The sequence below is a fragment of the Nannospalax galili genome, unplaced genomic scaffold (genome assembly GCF_000622305.1).
Source record: "Nannospalax galili isolate Female #2095 unplaced genomic scaffold, S.galili_v1.0 scaffold781, whole genome shotgun sequence".
NCBI classification, from domain to species: Eukaryota; Metazoa; Chordata; class Mammalia; order Rodentia; family Spalacidae; genus Nannospalax; species Nannospalax galili.
In genome coordinates this window covers 2,817,701-2,838,514 of record NW_008346898.1, presented here as the reverse complement: position 1 = coordinate 2,838,514, position 20,814 = coordinate 2,817,701, and the positions used below count along the sequence as shown (strand labels likewise).

General features: G+C 45.5%; 1 protein-coding gene across 2 annotated transcripts in view; it reads left to right on the top strand.

Moving 5' to 3' along the window:
- The window catches only part of Rgs9 (regulator of G protein signaling 9), a 78,758-nt gene that overhangs the window by 8,148 nt on the left and 49,796 nt on the right, over window positions 1-20,814 (top strand). The window contains exons 2-8 of one of the 2 annotated variants that reach the window (XM_008843206.3): window positions 6,458-6,554; window positions 11,222-11,272; window positions 11,962-12,068; window positions 12,272-12,323; window positions 12,567-12,625; window positions 14,302-14,378; window positions 18,632-18,713. In XM_008843206.3, coding sequence (XP_008841428.1) covers window positions 6,458-6,554; window positions 11,222-11,272; window positions 11,962-12,068; window positions 12,272-12,323; window positions 12,567-12,625; window positions 14,302-14,378; window positions 18,632-18,713 — 525 coding nt within the window. The remainder of the gene's footprint in view (window positions 1-6,457; window positions 6,555-11,221; window positions 11,273-11,961; window positions 12,069-12,271; window positions 12,324-12,566; window positions 12,626-14,301; window positions 14,379-18,631; window positions 18,714-20,814) is intronic. The other variant, XM_029568408.1, reaches the window with a different exon arrangement.

The window sequence follows — 20,814 nt, the reverse complement described above, 5'->3', positions numbered from 1 at the left end:
GCGCGCGCGCGCGTAGGCCAGAAGTCAGTCTTGGGTGTTGTTCCTCAGAAGCTAACTGCCTTGTGTTTTGAGGCAGGGTCTTTCACTGGGACCTGGGGTTCACTGATTAGGATAGGTTGGCTGGCCAGTGAGCCCCAGGGCATGTGCCTCCCTAGTGCTTGAATTACATGGATTATGACAGGATTTTTTCATGGATGTTGGTGCTGGGGATTGAATTTGGGTCCTCAGGCTTGTGTGGTAAGAACTTTACTGACCGAGCCATCTCCTCAGCTCCTGAAATGCAATTTCTGTTCCTGACAGTTCTGTGAGCCAGGAAAATGTCTCTGCAGACAAAATGTGCAGTGAAGGATCACACACGGAGTCCCTGGTGTTGCTTGGTCTTGCTGATTGAGTCTCTGGCCTATGCCTGGGATGGCCTTGGCTACATACCTGATCTCAGCCCTTATTTTGAGATTATGGTTTAGTTGCAAATGCTAGTTTTGCAACAAAGTTGAAGCAGGAAATCTTGTTCTTCAGTGCTGAATGAGGACATTTCCCATGCTCCTGAGAAGGTGGGAGCCCTCCTGCCTCAGAGCAGGCTGGCCCAGTGGGAGGTAGTAGGTAGAACTTTCCAGTTCGGGGCTTTCCTGAACAACCTTTTACCTCCAGTGCAGCTGAGTTAGTCTCTTGTATTTTTAAATAAAATTTTATTTGGTTGTGGTAAGGCCACTTAACATGATATTTAACTAAACAAAAGTTTAAGTGTACAATACAGTATTATTAACCCAAAACCAGTAATGCATTGATTTCTAGGACTTACTCATCCTAACTGAAATTTTATATTCACCAACTAGCTAATCCTCATTTCTTCTCCTGTCAGCCTCTGGGAGCCAGCACTCTGTGGTCGAGGCTATGCATTTGCCTTTAGATAGTACATTGTATGAGTAATTTGTCTATTTCTGTGTCTGGCTTCTTTACCGAAATGAATCGTGTCCTCATTGTTCATCCAGGTCATTGCACATTGAGACTGGCCTTCCTGCGTGTTTATGCCACATTTTATTTATCTCTTCACTCGTTGATGGCTACCTACCTTGTTTCCATATCCTAGCTGTTGTGAATAATGATGTAATGAACTTGGGGGTGCAGATATCTCCTTAGTTCCTTTGGAATATCAGGAGATGGGTGGCTGGATCGCACTGTGGGTCCACGTGGTCTACTTTTTCATTTCTTCTAGCAGCATTCATACCACTGTCTATGACGCCATTTTGCACTCCCACCTACAGTACATGAGAGTGCAAGTGTCAGTCTCTACATTTGCCTGTGTAGCGAGGCTCAGTGCCTTTCTTGGAATGCAGCCTGGTCCTTACTGCTGAGTGTCCTCTTGGAACACTTTTTGGGGTTATTTGAGTCACCTTCCTCTTCTGGCTCTTAATCTTATCAGCATTGCCCTTATTTGTGGTATGTAGTCCCATGTGTGATTGCTTTCTCATAAATACTGTAATGCATCTTAATGCTTTCAAAATGCTTAATCTCATTTAATTTTCACAACAGCCCTATGATGATATAAATTGTAATTTCCAGTCTCTAGTTCATGGAGGAACTAGTCTCCAGTTTGTGGAGCTATTGTTTAATAGCTTAATTCAGCTATTATTTAATGCTGAGGATTGAACTCAAGGTTTCATGTATGCTAAGCATGTCCTCTACTGAGCTAGAGATCCTGCCCCCAAGTTAGCAACCTACTCTTAAATTGGAGCATGGATTTGAACCATGCTTTCCTTGCACCCAGATCCCTTGCTTTTATAATGGTTAACTCTTCATTTACATGTAACGGTCTCTGCAACTCTCTGAGGACTGAGGGTAAAGTATACTGGTTGCATACTTCACCGTGTCGGGCACTTGACATATGCTCAACAAATACCTGCATTTGCTTGAGTTCTTTTTTTACCACTGGTCATCTAAACATGGCCCCTGCGTGCAAGGTTCCAAGACACATTAATTATATAAGTGCTTCTAACATAAATGATAATAAGCAGAGCAGATAGCAGGTCTTTCCTGACAGCACGTTTATGCTCATTAGCATCCCTAATCCAAAACCCCTTAACTTGAAAGCTAAAACTCCAGAATCAGAAGCTTTTTGACCATCAATATAAAGCCACAATAAAAAAAAGTCCGCTCCATAAAATTTAGTTCCTGTAAAAAATAATTTAGAATATTGCATAAATTTTCCTTCGGCCTATGTGTCATAAGGTATGCCTGAAGCAAAAACAAGTTTCATATTTAGACTTATGGGGGTCCCATACCTGAGATATGCCATGTATATACAAATATTCCAAAATCTGAGAAAAAAATCTAAAATCCAAAACACTTCTGGTCTCAAGCATTTTGGATAAGGGATATTTACCCTGTACATATTCATACATATAAAACATATGCATTTATATACACACATATATCTCTCCTTATAAAGCATTTAAACATTGTTGCTTAATTAGATTCCAAGATACTATGATGCCATATCAATTAGTGAGGCACATACTGTCCCTGTCCCCACTTTGGAGAACAGGAAGGAGATCTCAAGGACTTAAGTGGGTTGTCCCAAGTTCTTCCATTAAGAGAGAAAGGAAGCCTCCAAAGAGAAGTGCAAAAACCTGGGGTTCCATAAGCACTTCAAACTGTAAAGGACGTGTTTATTATAGTGGGCTGCACAGTGTTGGAAGTGTTGTTCACTCAAATCGCAGGAAAATAATGGTAATAGAACCCAGCTCTTTAAATTGGGAAGCTGTTTGCTTTGGGCAGTAGTGATGATGTATGCAGGCTGGACCTGAGGGCCAGCCCTCATGAAGGTATTTCCAGGTACCTGCAGCTATTAGACTAGACGAAGAAGGGGAAGTCTTTGTTCTCATCTGCTGGTTCCCATCTGGAGCTTGTGGCTCCTGTAGCTCTTCAGCCTGGAAGACCTGCCTACCTTCTACATGTCTTATAAGATTTACCTTGGGAGTGCTGCCCTGGTCCTCTGCAGGGGCTCTGTGTTCTCATGATCTTGTGGACTTGCCTGTATCATATCAGGTACGGTATGTTTCCTTTGTCAGTGGTTTCAATTGTCTCCATTATTACCCGGGATCATCTCAGTCCAAAAGTACTAAGTGGACTCAGTCCATCCGTCCATCCATCCATCCATCCATCCATCTATCCATCCATCCATCCATCCAGAAGGCAGGACAGAATATAGCATGAAAGGGCATATCTCCAAAGATCCCACTCTCTCCAACTCCCTCCCGCCTCCTCATTTCCATCACCTCTCAGTAGGCTATTATGAATCTGTATATTGATTGATTCACTAATGAGATCAGAGTCTTCATGATCCAATCACTTCCCCCAAAGCCCTACTTCTCAGCAGACTTGGGGACCAAGCTCTTGCATATGAGCCTTTGGGGTGACCGCTCAGATCCAAACCAGATGCAAAATGTAATACCATGCATAATGTATAAGTTAAACTTTATCACTGGTATATGTGAGTAGGAAAAATGAATATATCCAGGGTTTAGTATCTATGGTTTTGGCATGCACTGGGTCTTGGAATGTCTTCCTCATGGATGGAGCAATGACTGAACTAGGCAGTGAACTCTTGGGCTTATGGATCATACAGCTGCATCTCTTCCATTTCCCAGCATTGCTCATGGCTACACCTGGTGTTGAAACCATGATGATGGTAGGAAACACATCCAGGGAGGGAATGCAGTGGTCTCCATTAATGAGGACTTTCCTGAGGGAGGTAGAGTTTAGAGTCTCTGCACATGAGAAGTCAGCATGAGCCACAAACACCATATGACAATGGCAACATCCAGTGAATAGTGTAAAACGTTTATTCTGTTTAAAACTACCAGTTGATTTACTTTCATTTGATTTTTTCATGTTGCTTTTTGTTGTTGTTACGTTTTTGTTTTTTGAAACAAAGTCTCCCTATGTGGCCCTGGCTGGCCTAGAACTCTATATAGACCAGGCTGGCTTCAAACTCAGAGATCCACCTGCCTCTGCCTCCTGAGTGCTGAGTTTACAGGCATGTGCTGCCATACCAGGTGGGAATTTTTTTTAAGTTTGCTAAAATATTATTATTATTATTATTATTATTATTATTATTATTATATGATGTCTGTGTTAGGCATGTGTGGCACAGTGTACATGTGGAGGTCAGAGGACAACTTTATGGAGTTGGTTCTCTCCTTCCACCTTTATATGGGATCTGGGGATCAAAGTCAGATCTCTCTACTTGAGCAGCAAGTGCCGAACCACCTTGTTGGCTCCTTCTTTTGTTTTTATTGACACGGGATCTCACTCTGTAGCTCTGGCTGCCCTGGAACTCACTGTAGACCAGGCTGACTTTGAACTTGCATCGCTCCTCCCGCCTCCACCTCCCAAGAGCTGGGGTTACAGGCATGTGCACCATGCCCAGTGGAAAATCATCTTTTAATAATTAAAAATGAAAAGCCTAAAGGCAATCAGGGCTCGCCTTGTGCTGTCTCTGTGCAGTTCAATCTTCCTTGGACTATTTGTTAAATTTCTTTGGCCTCAACACTCTGTTGGATGTTTATGACTCTCTAACCTGTCTCTCTGACCCTCATTTCTTCTGGGTCAGTCATTTCCAGGCACTTGCCAGATGTTGAGTGTCTCCCAGCAGCCCTTTATAGGCCCTGTGCTGAAACAGAGCATGTGCTTCTAGAAGGCGCTCTTATTTATTTATTTATTTATTGCTTTTCCCTCTCCCTCCTTCCCTTCCATCTCCTCCCAATCTCATCTCCCCCCTGCCCTCCTGTCTCTTCTCTTTTCTTTTCACCCTTCCCTAGAGACTGGGGATTGAACCCAGAACCTCCATAATGCTAGGCAGTGCTCTACTACGGAGCTACATCCTCAGCTTTCTTCAGCATCACTTATAAGTGCAGTACTCAAACTCTAAGAGCCCTGCCCCTTACCATCTTCCCCATTGCTGCTGCCTTCCTTTGCTTATTAATTCATGCATCAGCTGTTTATTGAGTACTGCTTATGTATCAAACACTCCTCCAGGAAGTTGGAATACAGGAGAGAGAAACAACAGACAAAAGACCAGCCCCAAGAGTTTAATTTCTAGGAGTGAGGGGAGATACCCAATACACAATTGAATAAAGTGGCAAATTGCTTTGCATGTTAGATGAATGCTATAGAAAAGCAAGCAGGGGGAGATCCAAGGGTACTGAAGTTGCAGCTTTGAGGATGGTCAGGGTAGTCCTTCTAGAAATGTCAGAAGAGGAAAGAATGAGAGAACGAGCCAAGTCTATCTCTTGGGCAGAGGGAGAAGGCAGAACAAAGGCCCTGTGGCAGGCTGGAAGCATGCTTGACATAGCCAGGAAGATGGTGTCCCATGAGGCTTGTTTGGAGGATGCTGGTGGGGAGGGGTGGGCAAAGAGTCAGGTGGGCAGGTATTCTCAACCTTGCAGAGCATTAAGACAACTTTGCCATTCACTACATGTGAAGTGACCTTGGCTGTGCAATGGCTAAACGGAGGAGGCCCGGGGACCTAGTTTCATTTCTGTTGCTATGACAAAATACTCTAACAAAAGCAACTTTAATGGAAAAAGAGTTTATTTGGCTTACAATTCCAGGTTATAGTTTAGCCTAGCAGGGAAGACAGGTGAAGCAGCTAGTCACAGCACATCCATAGCCGAGAGCAGAGGAAAATGCACGCGTGCTCACTTGCTCATGCTCAGCTTGATTTTCCTACTCTTACACAGTTCAGGATCCCCAGCCTAGGGAATGGTGCTGCCCACAGTGAGCTGGGTCTTCCTATGTCAATTAACCTAAGACAGTCCCCATAGACCTGCCCTCAGACTGACCCAATGAAGACAATCTCTTATTGAAACTCTTTCCTCAGGTGACTCTAGACTGTGTTAAGTTGACAGTTAAAGCTAATCATCACATCTAGGAATTATTCTAGTGGAATCAGAAGGCTCCTTGGCTCCTCTGCTGAGATGGCTTGAGGGTATGGTGGCAAGCAAGGAAGCCCCACACTTTCTTGCCTGGGCTGTTGCAGTTACTCTGAGTGAACCACCCCACCTTTTTCTTCCTCAGAAAACTTCTTTTTATGCATTTATGGTCTTCTCTTTGTTTGGGGGAACATTTCTAAAATGCTCTCTAGCAAAGCTACCAGACCAAACTCACACTCTGAGAGTGGGATGTGTGGCCCACTGTGACCTGGCCTCTCTACCTGCCATTCCAGCCACATCTCCCTCAAGGTCAGAATGCATCTCTTTGAGCCCCCCGTCCAGGGAGGCATCTGTCCATAGAACATGCATGTAGTTTGGTTGTACCATAGCCGCTCAAGGCCCTTTTGGTTCTTGCACCAGGTTGGAAGTCCCTGGGTTCCCTTTGCATGTTTGGATCCTTCTCAGTGCTGTGAAAAGCTTCTGGAATGGTTCCACTGAGCTGCTCTTCCTGTTCTGTCTTGCAGATTGAGGCGCTTGTGAAGGACATGCAGAATCCAGAGACGGGAGTCAGGATGCAGAACCAGAGGGTCCTGGTCACCAGTGTCCCTCATGCCATGACAGGTGATGTAACTTGTGACTTGGTCTTGATCTGGAACAAACATCACAAAGGGGGTTGACAAACTCAGGGATACATGTCAAATTTGCCCACAGTTTTTGTTTGTAAATAAAGTTTTATTGGAAGTCATCCATGTCCATGGCCTATGGCTGCTTTGACACTCCAGCTAGAGCTGAAGTGTATGGCTATACCCAGTCTGCATTAAGTCTACTTAATTAAGTTAAAATATACACTATCCAGAATGCTGTTTGGCAGGGAAAACCGGGCCTTTTGTCTTCCTCTACCCTTCCCTATTTTCCAATTCATACTCAGATCATTCTAAATTTTCCCGTGGGGATGGAACTCCTAGTTCCTTTTTGTGTTTAAGGGACTTCAGAGTATCACTTGGGGACATCAGCAGGAGGGAGGAGCTGGATATGAGCATAGAATGCATCTCTCTCTCTCTCTCTCTCTCTCTCTCTCTCTCTCTCTCTTTGAGACAGGGCCTTCCTGTAGCCCCAGGTGGCCTGGTACTCAATATATAGACCAGGCTGGACTTGAACTCACAGAGATCTGCCTGGCTCTGCCTTCAGAGTGGGAGTGCTGGGATTAAAGGTGTCACTCGCCATGCCTGGCTCACTTGCTCTTACCCATGCTTTGTGATCTGGTTTTGCAGTAGAACAGATGTCACTGCCAGAAGCAGACAGTGTCTCTGAGCACTAGAACCTGCACCCTTGACCCTACTCATGACCTGATTTTATGTACTCCTCCCCTGTGTGTGTGTGTGTGTGTGTGTGTGTGTGTGTGTGTGTAGGTGCATGTACATGTAGAGGCCAGGGTCATCAACTTTGCTTGTTGGTCCTCAGATGCTACCCACTTTGTTTTGTGAGGTAGGTTTCTAACTGCCCTAGAGCTTGCCCATTTGAGTAAACTGACTGGCTGTCAAGCTCCAGGGGTCTTCATGTCTCTGCCTCCCTAACATATCTTTTTCTTCCTTCCTTCCTTCCTTCCTTCCTTCCTTCCTTCCTTCCTTCCTTCCTTCCTTCCTTCCTTCCTTTCTCTCTCTCTCTCTTTCTTTCTTTCTTTCTTTCTTTCTTTCTTTCTTTCTTTCTTTTATTATGTGTATGAGTGTATTGCCTCCATGTGTAAAAATGCACCCGTGTCATGCAGTGCCCTCAGAGGTCAGAACTGGGCGTCAGATCCCCTGGAACTAGAGTTACAGACCGTTGTTAGCTGCCATGTGGGTGCTGGGAATCAAACCTGGGTCCTCTTCAGGGCAGTCCATGCTCTTAACCACTGATCCATCTCTGCAGCCATCTCTTTCTTTTTCATGTGGGTTCTGGGGATCAAACTCAGGTCTTCACGCTTGTGTAGCAAGCACTTTACCAAATGAGCAATCCCCAGATCCATGACTATGCATTCTTGATGCAAGGTGCCCTTGTCTTGTAGAGGCAGGCTGTCTATCATCATCCTTCTGACTGCTTGGAATGTGTCCACAAAAAGGGGGTGATCATATCCACCCCAACTTTATTCTGGGTGCTGACAGACATGGAGAGGGCAAGTGCTGGCTTTGGCCACTCATCAGGCAGTTCCTGCTTTACAATGGGAAAACAAAGACTAGGACAATGCACTGTCAATGGCTCCTAGAGTGCAAGTGATGGAAGACCCATGCTGGCTTCTTGGAGCAAAATGGGAATTTACTGTAGTGCTGAAGAACAGCTCAGGGAAGAAGAGGAAACACTTGGGAAAGTGGGACTCAGAGTGGCTCTGGGCATCCAAAGAGTAGGGACCTATGGGGAGGCTTTTTAGGGTATCTCTGCAGTTCTCATCATTTGAGAGACAAGCTGTCCTTGAAGGTATGCGTAACCCATTGATGATTAGCTGTCATTTCTATCTTGAATTTTCTAATTCTGGATTAGGGAACCTTTCATTGGGAGGTATCTTCTCTTGCTTAGAGAGGCTGTGTGCATACAGGTGACTAACCAAAGCTTACTGAATGTGTAAATCATTTCTGGGTTAGCTGTGCAAAGAGCCCCACACATGAATCAGGCACCTGGGGTCTAATCTTTCAAGGGCTCCTTTCCTAGCTGGCTGACCCCACTCTTGGCTTTCCTGAAGTAGGAACAGTAATCCCTGTCCTCTGGGAAGGTTACAGGAATGAAAGTTTATGCTGCTTAAGTGCTCAGTGTGCAGCAGATACTTGAAGGCTGGAGAAAGCTAACAATTTCCTGCCCCATGTCTCTTCTAGCACCCACAGTAAAGTTACGGGTAGGTATGACAATCTCTCTCTCTCTCTCTCTCTCTCTCTCTCTCTCTCTCTTCGTCTTTTTCAGACAGGGTTTCCCTATAGCCCCAGCTGGCCTGGAACTCACTATGTAGACCAGGCTGGCCTTGAACTCACAGAGATCTACCTGCCTCTATCTCCCAAGTGCTGGGATTAAAACCACCATGCCTGGCTTGACAACCCCTCTCTTACAGATGGGGGTCACAGAGATCTAAAGGGCTTCAGGAGGGCTGAGGCTTTAGCTCAGTGGTAGAGTGCTTGTGTAACATGCATGATTCCTAGGTTCAGTCCCTAGTACTGAAAAAAAAAAAAAAAGAGGTTCTGGAACTAGTCTCCATGGTGTTAAGCCCACCCATGAATATCCTTGAATTTGAGTCTGGCTCCATGACTCAGACTCCATCTTAGCTACTATTAACACATGTAAGCTGCTTTCTTTCCTTGAACACAGGTTATGCTTGGTTTCTGGATTTGCATGAGGCTGCCCACCCTGCCTTGTCTGTCTTCTTTTATACAGCCCAGAACAGGTGAATCCATCTGCTGTAGAAACAGATGGTGAGGGAGGAGCCCTGTTGCCGCCACAGCCCCGCTAGTGATAGCAAATGTCCATCCAACTTCCCTGATGGAAAGAACTAGGGCTTCCTGGAACACAGTCGGCTGGTGTGGGGCCTGAGCAGCCAGCCTGCCATGCTGCTGGCATAGCCCGGCGGTGCTGATGCTGGTGGCACCCTAAACTGATTTGATCTATTTTGGGAAGCAGTTAAGTAATGAGAAAGCCCTTGGCTCCTCAGTGGAGAGTGCTAATCAATCTGATGTCTGCCTGGAGCTGTCTTGCATGCTGCATGCCTTTAAAGAGAGACTTGAGGTAGAATGTTAGTTGACATACACAGGCCTAGGATTTCAAGCGGGATTTTAGATGGAGAATTTTGCTTTTGACCAGGCAACTGGGGATTAGTCAAACCTAAGAGCCATGGAAGTGGAAGACGTTAAAAGCAACAGTGGTGACATGTAGGTGCTGGGGAGACAATGGCTGGGATCTGTGTTTCAGGCTTTATAAACATGAAGAAAAGGTACAGGTTATTCATGCCCAGCCACAGCTGTATCAGGTAATAAGGCTCAGGGAATATAAGAGCCTCTTTGGAAGGCTCTAGATGAAATGTCCCTTCCCTACCTCCAAGGAGGGAAGCATCATTTATGACTGTCTAGTCACAAAGATACAGGAGATAGGACCCCAAATTCTGAACTTATTCCCTGGCATGCTTTGTGGGCTGGTTCCCACGCAGGAAGGGATCAGACTCTACCTTTGGGAATCAGGCTGAGGATGCTGGCAAAGGTGGCCATTGGTGTTTGCAAGATGGCATCTGAGTTGAGGGGTAGGTGGCTGCCCTTCTCCTACAAGGAACTCTGGTTATGAGACCAGAGACCTGAGGCTGAGGAATAGGTTCAGAACCTGCAGTCACTCTGGGCTTAGCTATGGACTTTGGGGTGTCTCTACCCTTAGATAAACCTAAATACTCAGGGGTGTGTGGGGGTGCATCTTTTCTCTTGACTCATCCCTGCCTGCCTCTCCTGCCTTGTTTTTTTCATTCAGTTTTTACTCTGCGTGGTTCCCAGGCCAGCACCTAAGATTTGCAGGGCCCGAGGCAAGAGCACAAAAGTCCAAAAGAAGCCCACATCGTAGTTTTCAAAGTTTAGTCTCAGCCTACAAAATGTTCCTAAAATAGGTTCCCTCCACCTACTCCAATACAAGTACCTTCACACCAACCTGAAGGTTCGAATTTAGAATTCTCTGGCTCCTGAGTGTCCTACCTAGGGGTTTGGGTTTTGTAGACCCATCTCTCCCTTTAGCTCCTTTCTTCCCATCCTTCACTGTTTCACTCCAGTGTGTCCAAACGCCACTCAGAGTCCTTTGAGCAGCTGGCCTTAGATCTGTTTTGTTCTTCTATATTTAGATAGTGTGTTTACTCTTTAGGTGATGAATGGTGGTCTCTGCACAAATTGTTGTATGATAAAAGATAAATATAACAAGTAAGGTTAAAAAAGGATGTCTCAGGAGTTTGAGATGGAAAGGTTATGAGTTCAAGGCCTGCCTGGAGGCAGAGTGGTTTATACTCAGCCTGGGCAACTTAGTAGGACTGTACCTCAAAAATGAATGGATGAACAAATGGAAGACAGCATATGAAGGGGATTAAGCTGCAGATCCTCTGGAGTCAGGTCTCGGTGGCTCTGAATTGCTCTGAGTTGTTTGGATTGAACATATGGCTGGGGTGGAGTCTCTGAGGGTTAAGAAGATAAAAGACAGGGTGACCATGAACCATGAAGCAGGGAGAAGGACTGTGTGGAGGAGGGCGTGGTGGTCCTGGGCTAGGTTAGGAGGCAGTGACACTGATCACATACCTCTCTGTTTTGTAGGAGGTGATGTACTGCAATGGATTATCCAACGTCTTTGGATCTCTAATCTGGGTAAGGGCTGGCCTTGCACTCAGTTACCGACTGCTGTACATGCAGCACCACAGAGGACCCTAAAAGGAGACTTTACTGCTGTCACTAAAAAAATTAACATTTTAATTGGAGAGACAGAGCCTTCATGCATAAAACAATCAGAATCAAAAAGCAGAGGCATGGGCTGGGGAGATTTCTCAGTGGGTAAAATACTGGCCCCACAAACTTGAGGACTTGAGTTCAGATCCACAGCACCCACATGAAAAGCTGGCCATAGCAGCCCATAACCATAGCAGCCTGTAACCCCAGTGCTGGCGGGGGCGGTGGGGTGGGAGTGAGACAGTAGAGATTTGATGGGTTTCCTGGCCAGCTAGTCTAGCAGATACAGCATACTCCAGGTTCAGTGAAAGACTGTGTCTTGAAAAAACAAGGTGGAGCGTGATAGAGGAATACACTTGACATCAGCCTCTGGCCTTGACATGCACACTTATGGGTATACAGAGGAACTGTGGAGGAACACATCTTACTCATACCCTCCTCCCCGGTGAAAATACAGTCTAAAAAATAAGAACCTCTGTCATAGTCCTTAAGTGCTGTGATGTTAGGATGGGATACTGTCCTAGAGTTTGGGGGGCTATGTGGGGGCTGGGCCATGAGTTTCTGGCTTTGGCCCTGCTTTTAATATTTGTTTGGAAACTCCATTTCCCCAGAGGCACAGAACTTGGGCAACTTTATTGTCAAGTATGGCTACATTTATCCCTTGCAAGACCCCAAGAATCTCATCCTCAAGCCTGATGGCAGTCTCTACAGGTTTCAGGTGAGTTTTAGCCTTGAGTTTTAGGTGTTAACGTGGAGGAGATCTTACTTGGATAGATAATCAATTGGCTTCGTATCCTTAGTGATCAGGAATCTAGAAATGGTGGTGGGGATAAGGTAGTGTTATCTCTCTTGTTCCAAGGCTGGGGGTTCTTGAGGTCCTAACCCAGTGGCTAAGCATGGTTCCCCTGCTTTCTTTTGTAGACACCATATTTCTGGCCCACACAGCAATGGCCAGCTGAAGACACCGACTATGGTAAATACTTTACTCACTCTGATGCCTCTGCTTTTGCCCAACATGCTGCCTATTTGCATGTTGCATTTGGGTGACCTTTGTCTTGCTGTCATCATGACTTTTATGTCAGCTCACATCTATATTGGGAGTGTCCCAGGAGGCAGGGGAAGCGGGAGGAGAAGGGACATGGTTAGCTGAGCATCCTTTCCAACTACCCAGGGGCTTTTGAAATGTGATAGAAAATGATGTTACTTTCTTTTCCAGCCATCTATCTAGCCAAGAGAAATATCAAGAAGAAAGGGATTTTAGAAGAATATGAAAAGGTACAGAGATGTTTTTAAGTGGAGTAATGCAATAGAGTGGAATGTAGTCATGAGTCGTTTTTCCCTCTTCCCTAAATTACTACATCCATCTGTCGCCCATCTGTCATCCATCCATCCATCCATCCATCCATCCATCCATCCATCCATCCATTAGCTGCCATGCATCCACCATTTATCCTCCCTCCATCATCCATCCACCCATCCATCCATATCCATCCATCCATCCATCATCCATTCATCCTCCCACCCATCCACTCACCCATTCCACCCATCATTCCATTCATGCTTTGATTCAACCATCCATCTGTCCATCTACCATCCATCCATCTATCCATCCATCCAGCCAGCCACTGATTTACTTAGAAGCAACTTACTGAAGCAAATTCTTCCCCTATCTAGCTTGGGTTTTCTCTTGTTCTAAGCCTTTGCCTTGGTGGTTGCTGGGCACACTGTGGCTGCCCCATTCCTTTTGTTGTACTAAAATGATATGAATTAATATACACGATAGCACACAATCTTGATTAACATAGTTTAAATCACAATGTGATTAACATAGCTTAAATTGCTTATGATATAAAAACAATAGGAAAGACAACCTAGAAGTTGTCCTGGTTTCATTCTGTTGGTGTGATAAACACCATAACCAAAAACAACTGGGAGAGGAAAGGGGTTATTTCACTCACACTTCCGGTTCACAGTTCATCATTGAGGGAAGTCAGGGAAGGAACGGAAGCTGAAGCTGTGGAGGAACGTGTCTCACTGATTTGCTCACTGGCCTGTGCTCAGCTAGCTTTCTTACACAGCCCAGGACGTGCTGCTGGGCCATCTGACATCAATTAGCAACGAAGACAAGGCCCTACAGATAGTCCACAGGCCGATCTGATTGTGAAATTCTTCCGTTGAGGTTCTCTCTTTCAAGGTGACTCTAGGGTGTGTAAAATTGACAGTAAAAACTGATTAACATTTCTGGCAGAGGAAACAATCTTGCTGTGTTTAGAAGAGACAACATCACCTCAGCATTAGGACTAATCTTGTGGATTTTTATTAGCATATTTTAATTGTACAAAATAATAGATTTCATTGTGTTATTTTCATACATACTTTGCAGACCAACCTCCCTCCTTCCCTCCCGTTCTCCCTCCCTCCCTCCCTCCCTCCCTTCCTTCCTTCTTTCCTTCTTTTAGTACTGGGGCTTGAACCCAAGATCTCACACATGGTAGGTAAATGCTCTGAGCTATATTCTCAGATCTTTTAAAATTTTTTTAAATTTTAAGACAGATTCTCACTAAATTGCCAAAGCTGGCCTTGAACCTGTGATCCTCCTGCCTCAGCCTCCTGAGTAGCTGGGATTACAGGCCCGCACCACCAGGCCTGACTCACTGTGGCTCTTTGAGTTCCATTGTTGGGTAGAATTTTGATACCCATGTGTATCCCTGTCTTTTTTCCCTAATTAGATTTGGAATAATAAAGCAAAGTCCTGCAGTGAAGGTTTTCAAGAGTCCATCCTGCTCATTTCGTGGGTGCTGTTGTAAAGTTTTTTGTGGGGGCGACTTTCAGCTGGATCCTTGATTGCAGGGAGCCAGGGTTATCTCTTGCTGTGCTGGGGCATTCTGCCCTGCAGCTTGCGGCCTATCCTGTAGGACTCACTGTTCTCATTTTTGTTTTTTCTTTTCTAGGAAAATTATGATTTCTTGAACAAAAAAATTAACTATAAGTGGGATTTTGTCATTATGCAGGCCAAAGAGCAGTTCCGGTGAGTGGAAGAATCACAGCTGCCCTCTCCTCCCTCCTTCTTGGTTCCTTTTATTCTACTTAAATTTGAATTGTTTTGGTATGTGTATATGTGTACATGTGCATGCATATGTGCTCTTATGTGTAAGGGGCACGTGTGAGGGCACATATGTGTGTACATGTGTATTTGGGTGTGTAAAGGCCAGACGACATTACTCTTGTCCCTGAGGTGACTTGTTTTCTGAGACAGGGCCTCTCACTGGCCTGGAGCTCTTCAAGTAGTCTAGGCTGGCTGACCAGGGAGCCCCAGGCATCTGCATGTCTTTGTCTCCCTAGTGTTGGGATTATAAGCACATATTACCATTCCTGGTATTTTTTAAAATGTGTGTTCTGCAAGACTGAACTCTGGTCCTCATGTAAAAACTTTACCAACTGAGCTATTTCCTTTGATCAAAACCAGCCTCTAGTGAGCATCTATGAGCTAAACACTAGGTTAGGCATAGGGAACAAAAGGACACAGGTTGGGGGAGTCAGGCGGATGAGTGAGCAGGCCGTGATGGCACTGTGACATGGAGATCATGCAGCAGGGGTTTGCAAGGGAGCTGCAAAAGAGACACTGAACCCCGTAGCTGTGTGGGATTTATCCAGGTGAAGAATGGTGATGGTGGATGAAAGGCAAGAGGAGGAAATGTGCTCCATGCAGACAAAACTGGAGCCTGGAGGCAGGAGAATGTCCCATCATACACTCCCTGTGGCTGGAACAGAGTACAAATTGTAGAAAGCTCCTTCATCCACTGAGCCATCTCCCTGCAGGGTTTACTTCTCATTTACCTTCATGTTTACTGTAGGTCATCTAGAGTTTACATATCTTCTCTTACTCCAGGATCCATTTGGAAGGGTACGCACTGTCCGGGATTTGTCCATTGCTGTGGTAGAGATGAGAAAGCCCGTGTAGATCAGTGTCCCCTATCACCCCTGCTCACAACTCACTTGGCAAAGCAGGTTTATGTTCAATTTCAAAGGGCAGTGGGGGCAGGGAGGTACCATCTTATTCAGGGACTTGAGAAGTGAAAGAGCCAAGGAATATGTGATGACATGCACTAGAGGTTACCAAACAGATCATTTTAGTTGCCTCAGCCTCATTTACTGTAAGTGGGTGGCATCATGGAAGGTCCAGACTTACCTATGACAGTTGGGTAGAAATCTGATTCTCGTAAAGCAGTCTACGAATTAAAGTGGGAGTATTATACACAGGAGAAAAGGATTTATCTTGGCTCACAGTTTGAGGGAATGATTCATCATGGTAGGGAAGGCAAGGCAGCAGGAGCACAAGGCAGCTGGTCACATTGCAGTCACACTCAGGAAGCAGAGAGATGAATGTTGGTACTCAGCTTGCTTTCATCTTTTTTATTCAGTCTACCCCATGGGGTGGTGCAGCCCGCATTCCATGTGGGTCCTTCCACTTGAGTTAAACTTTACTGGAAATACCTACATGGTCATGGCCAGAAGTGTGACTCCTAGGTAATTCTAATCCAGTCAAGTTACTAATAAAGATTAGCCATCATACATTCATGGGGCATTAACAAGAGAGCTGTCATTAGTGGCCAACATTAGTGGCCCTTTAGCCACTAAATTTTCTTACATGTGGCTAACAATGAAACAACATGGGGGGGGGCTCTAATCTGTCATCAATATTTGTTTACAAGGCTTCATTTGGTGTTCCTGAATACTATCTTCTTTTAAGTTTGTCTAGAGGAAATGCTTATAGTTATAATTATTGTTTCTCCTATCACTTTTAGATGGACAACTGAGGCTTAGAGAAGTTAAAATTACTTGGCCAAAGTCACTTGGTGAGGCAGTGGCAAGACTTAGGCTAAAATGATTCAATTCCATCTAGTGTTCCAATTTTGCATTCCTAATGGGTTCCAGCAGCACACTGGTCCCAGGAATGCAGAGGTAGAGCTATGCCTAACTCTTCAGCCCCTCCAAACACTCTTCCACCTCTGGGTTCTGAATGAGATGATTCCATCCACCCACGAACACTGACATAAGCCTTCTAGGTGCTGAAGGTGTTCCTCAGCTCAGAGCTGTTCTCAGTGGCTCCCACCCTCTTCCCTCGCCAGCCCTAGATAACTCTCTGAGTCCCTAGGCTCTTGGAAACTTCCCCTCCTCTATTCACTTCTAGGTGCTGTGGGAGAAGCATTCCTAAAATTTATTTATTTATATATTATGTGTATGAGTGTTTTGCCTGCATGTATGTATGGGTACCTGTGTCATGCAGTGTCTGTAGAGGCCGGAAGATGGCATCAGATCCCCTGGAATTAGAGTTATGGATGGTTGTTAGCTGTTATCTTGGAAACTGAACCTGAGCCCTCTGCAATAGCAGCCAGTGCTCTTAGACACTCATCCATCTCTCCAGCTCCAAAACGTTCTTTCCTTCTGAGATGCTGGCTCCCTCCTAACTCCACAACTTAACTCAAAGGCCTCTGACTTCAGATTTAGATTCCCACTGCCAAACTAGGTGGGGTATTTTTTGTTATGTTTGAGTTCCTCCTCCTCCTCCCCTCCTTCTCCCCACCTCGTCCTCCTCTTCCTGTTCCCCTCTTCCCTCCCCCTCCTCCTTCTCCTCCCCTGCCTCCTCCTCCCCACTACCTCCTCCTCTTCTCCTATGGCAGTGTGGCAGCTGCCCCACCTTTTGTGGCTCAGCCTCAGAAATTATAATGCTGTGTCTGCCATACTCTGTTGGTGAGAACCATCTCATAAATCCATCTGGCTACAAGGGAAGGGGACATAGATCCCTCCATCAAAAAGGGCATGGAGAAATATCTCAGAACCACTACGGAGACCATCCTTGTTTCTGTATTATAGTACCCTGAATGTTTTCTCGTAGGACCCAATGCCATTGGCAATTCTACATTTGCTTCTCGACTATTTGTGTAATGCTTAGAACAAAAACTACTCATAGGCTGGCACTATATTTTGGCTTCCAGTAGACGCCCAGTAATTGGAACATAGTGGGAGGTCAATAAATCCATGAATGAATGAAAGGTTAAACAAATGCTATTGTGCAAAGTCATATGACCAACTAGAATAATGCCCGGTTTACTGACTGCCTTGGATTCCATCTGTCACGACTCTTCCATTCACATCTACCACAGAGATGCTGATGACAAAGCCAGAAAGAACCACCAGGGTCATTAGAGACTGGTTCTATTTACAAGACTGTTCAGTATTAGAGAAACCATACATACTTCAGGCTGCTTGTGGCCCATCCTCCTGAGGACTCAGGCTAGTTAACCTGGTGGAAAATCTAGTTAGATTGTTAAGGGGAAACCAGAGTGACAGTATTTGCATTTAATTTCCAGAGGAGGTTGTTAAAGCACCCTGCTGGAATGGTGCTGTTCATCTGGCTCTCTGGATGTTATTATGTTATTCACAGTACATTAACGGGGAAATAAATCCACCAACTGTGTCATGAGGAGGGCATGTGCGTCATCTCATGTTGCCTGTTGCCTGGGAAAACGGGCGTTAATAAATGTGAATGCAGCTAGCCCTGGAAGTAAAACCGAACAGCACCCTCCGCATGATAATGAGCGTTTGCTCCCTTCTGGAGGAGGGAAGCCAGCATCATTTCCTTCCCGTAATGGCAAAGGGGCAATAGATAGACAAGCATAACCTCTTTTATTGTCTCCGGCTGAACTCAGAAAAAGCTCTGATTCAGCACCAACTCTTTGCAGTGACAGAGAAGGACTGACAGGTAGGGAGCGACTCCCCTGGGACAGCTCAAGCAGGGAAATCAGCATGAAGTTGGCATCAAATATAGGCCCACACAGTCATCTCTGATCACTTCAGTGGTAAAGCTGGTGACACTGATCTGATTCTAGAGCTGGTCATGGTGACATATCTAGCTCATTGCTATCCAGTACCACCAGGGAGAGCTGGACCAAGCCCTAGACTCCAGGAGTTAAGTCCTACTTCTGCCATGTGCTGGGAGTGTGACCCCAGTAGGGCATTTAACTCCTTTTTGCTTTTGTTTCCAGAACTGTGAGGTTGGGAAAAGATCCTTGGGATCAAATGAGTTAGTACATGCAAAAGTAATTTGAATGGTACCTGGTGCGTGAATGTATTATTAGTGTCTGCTATATTTATTATCATTAAGGAACTCATGAACTATTTGGGCAGATGGGGAGAGTAGTCCAGGTCATCAAGAATGGATGCCGGCATAGACCAAAGATGCAAAACATTCCTGGTCTTGAACATGACTTTGGTTTTTAGGACTGGAAAGGAAAGGAACAAGGCCGACAGGTATGCGCTGGATTGCCAGGAGAAGGCGTATTGGCTGGTGCACCGAAGTCCTGTGAGTATGGGTTCCCCTTCTCTTCTGAGCCCCCCGCCTGCTGCCTGTACTCACAACACCATGCCTGTTTTGGCTTCCCTCCCTCTGAGGTTAGAATTGGATCAGGTGGAGGAGCTATTCATCGTGGGCCACCTGTCTAGGTGGAGAGGCCTTATGCTCTGTCTGGGTGGGGTCTACTTGCAGCTTGTCTGTTGGTGTTAAATACTGAGGAGCTAGAATTGGATCATCTTTATGAGGGCTTAGGTGTTTTTGTTGGGTTTTTTCTTCCTTGGGAAAAGAATGTAGGAAGAAAAGTTGGGAACACAGGCCTCAAATCAGAAAAATAGAATGCTGTGAGAATAGAGAGTCTGCAATCCATCACATGTGTCTCCAGATCCCTCTTTTCCTCCCCTGGGTCCAGGTCAGAAGCTGGGATGGGAGGAAGATGGAAGGACCAAGCATTGCTGAGCTTCTCGTTGCCCAGAGCACCTTGCTTCCCCGGCTTTGGGATTTCTAGTGGTTGAGAGGGACAGGCTGTCCATAATGAATGTCACTTGTCCTAGCTCATTTTTAGGAAATGGCACTCATCCTCCAGCACCCCACTGGTGTTAACTCTGCTGCTTTAGTTTCCTCCTGTGTCAGGGTCGTGTGCTGCCTCTGGATCATGGGAAGTGTGAGAGGTGAGAGAGATTCAGGGACGTGAAAGAGCTCTGAGCAAACCTTCCTCCTCTTCTGTTTACCTTGCCTCTTGTGAGTGTGGAAAATTCTCAGAACCAGGAAGTGAATTGGGTCAGGCCTGGTGCCTGAGCCTCTGGATTTTGAACTTCGATCTGATCAGAATTTGGCTGCTTTACTGATTTTCTTTGGATATTTCAAACAGATTTTCCTTAAGGAATTGCTACTGTGGTACATGGTTTGGATGCTGTGTTGCTGAGGTGAAGATTCTGAGCTTGATTCCCAAGTTGCTTGTTTGGTTTATCTTTGCTTCAGGGAAAGCCAGTTTTCAGGTGCCTGACACAGGTCCTTGGGGGCTGGTTATGGATGATGGAACAGAGGGTCCTAGAGCCTCAGTGTCTCCCCACTGAGAGCTTTGGGGGTGAGATCATTATGTGAACGTATTCTAGAAGCAACAGTTTGGATGAGGATGAGGGAAAATGGTAGCTTTATATCTATTTTCCAAGATACCCCTGTGCCCAGTATCACAAAAACAGAGGGAGCTCTGCCCCTTGCAGAGTAGAGAATGGCTTCCCCATTGTGCATGCCGAGACCCCATGGTGTGAGAAGGCCAGTATGACTACAGTCCTTATGAAGTGATATAATTATGCTGTGCACATGAGCTGCACAGGGTCTGTCTCTTCCCCTTGGTCCCTGCATCTAGGAGACCTAGAATTCTCCTGGGATAAGCACTCAGCTCCCATCAGGCAAGTAGCCAAGTGGCTCTTCACAGAACGAAAAGGAGTATATATGACACGTTAGTGACATGACCGCCTTTCCCTGTCCTTTTATCTCGTCTCTACCACCATGACATCATTTTACCTTCATTACCTCCCTTACTTATGCCACTTTCTCAACTACTGTAGGCATCATCACCACCATCACGAGCACTACCATCATCATCACCACCATCACCACCACTACCATCATTATCACCACCACCATCATCTATAATCACCAATACCATCATCATCACCACCACCACCACCATCATCATTACCACCATCACCACAACCACTATCATGAGCAGTACCATCATCATTACTACTACCATCATCATCACCATCACCACCACTACCATCATCAAGCACTACCATCATCATCACCACCATCACCACCACTACCATCATTATCACCACCACCATCATCTATAATCACCAATACCATCATCATCACCACCACCACCACCATCATCATTACCACCATCACCACAACCACTATCATGAGCAGTACCATCATCATTACTACTACCATCATCATCACCATCACCACCACTACCATCATCATTACCACCATCACTACCACTACCATCATCACCACCACCACGACCATCATCACCATCATCACCACAACCACCATCATGAGCAGTACCATCATCATTACCACTACCATCATCATTACCACCATC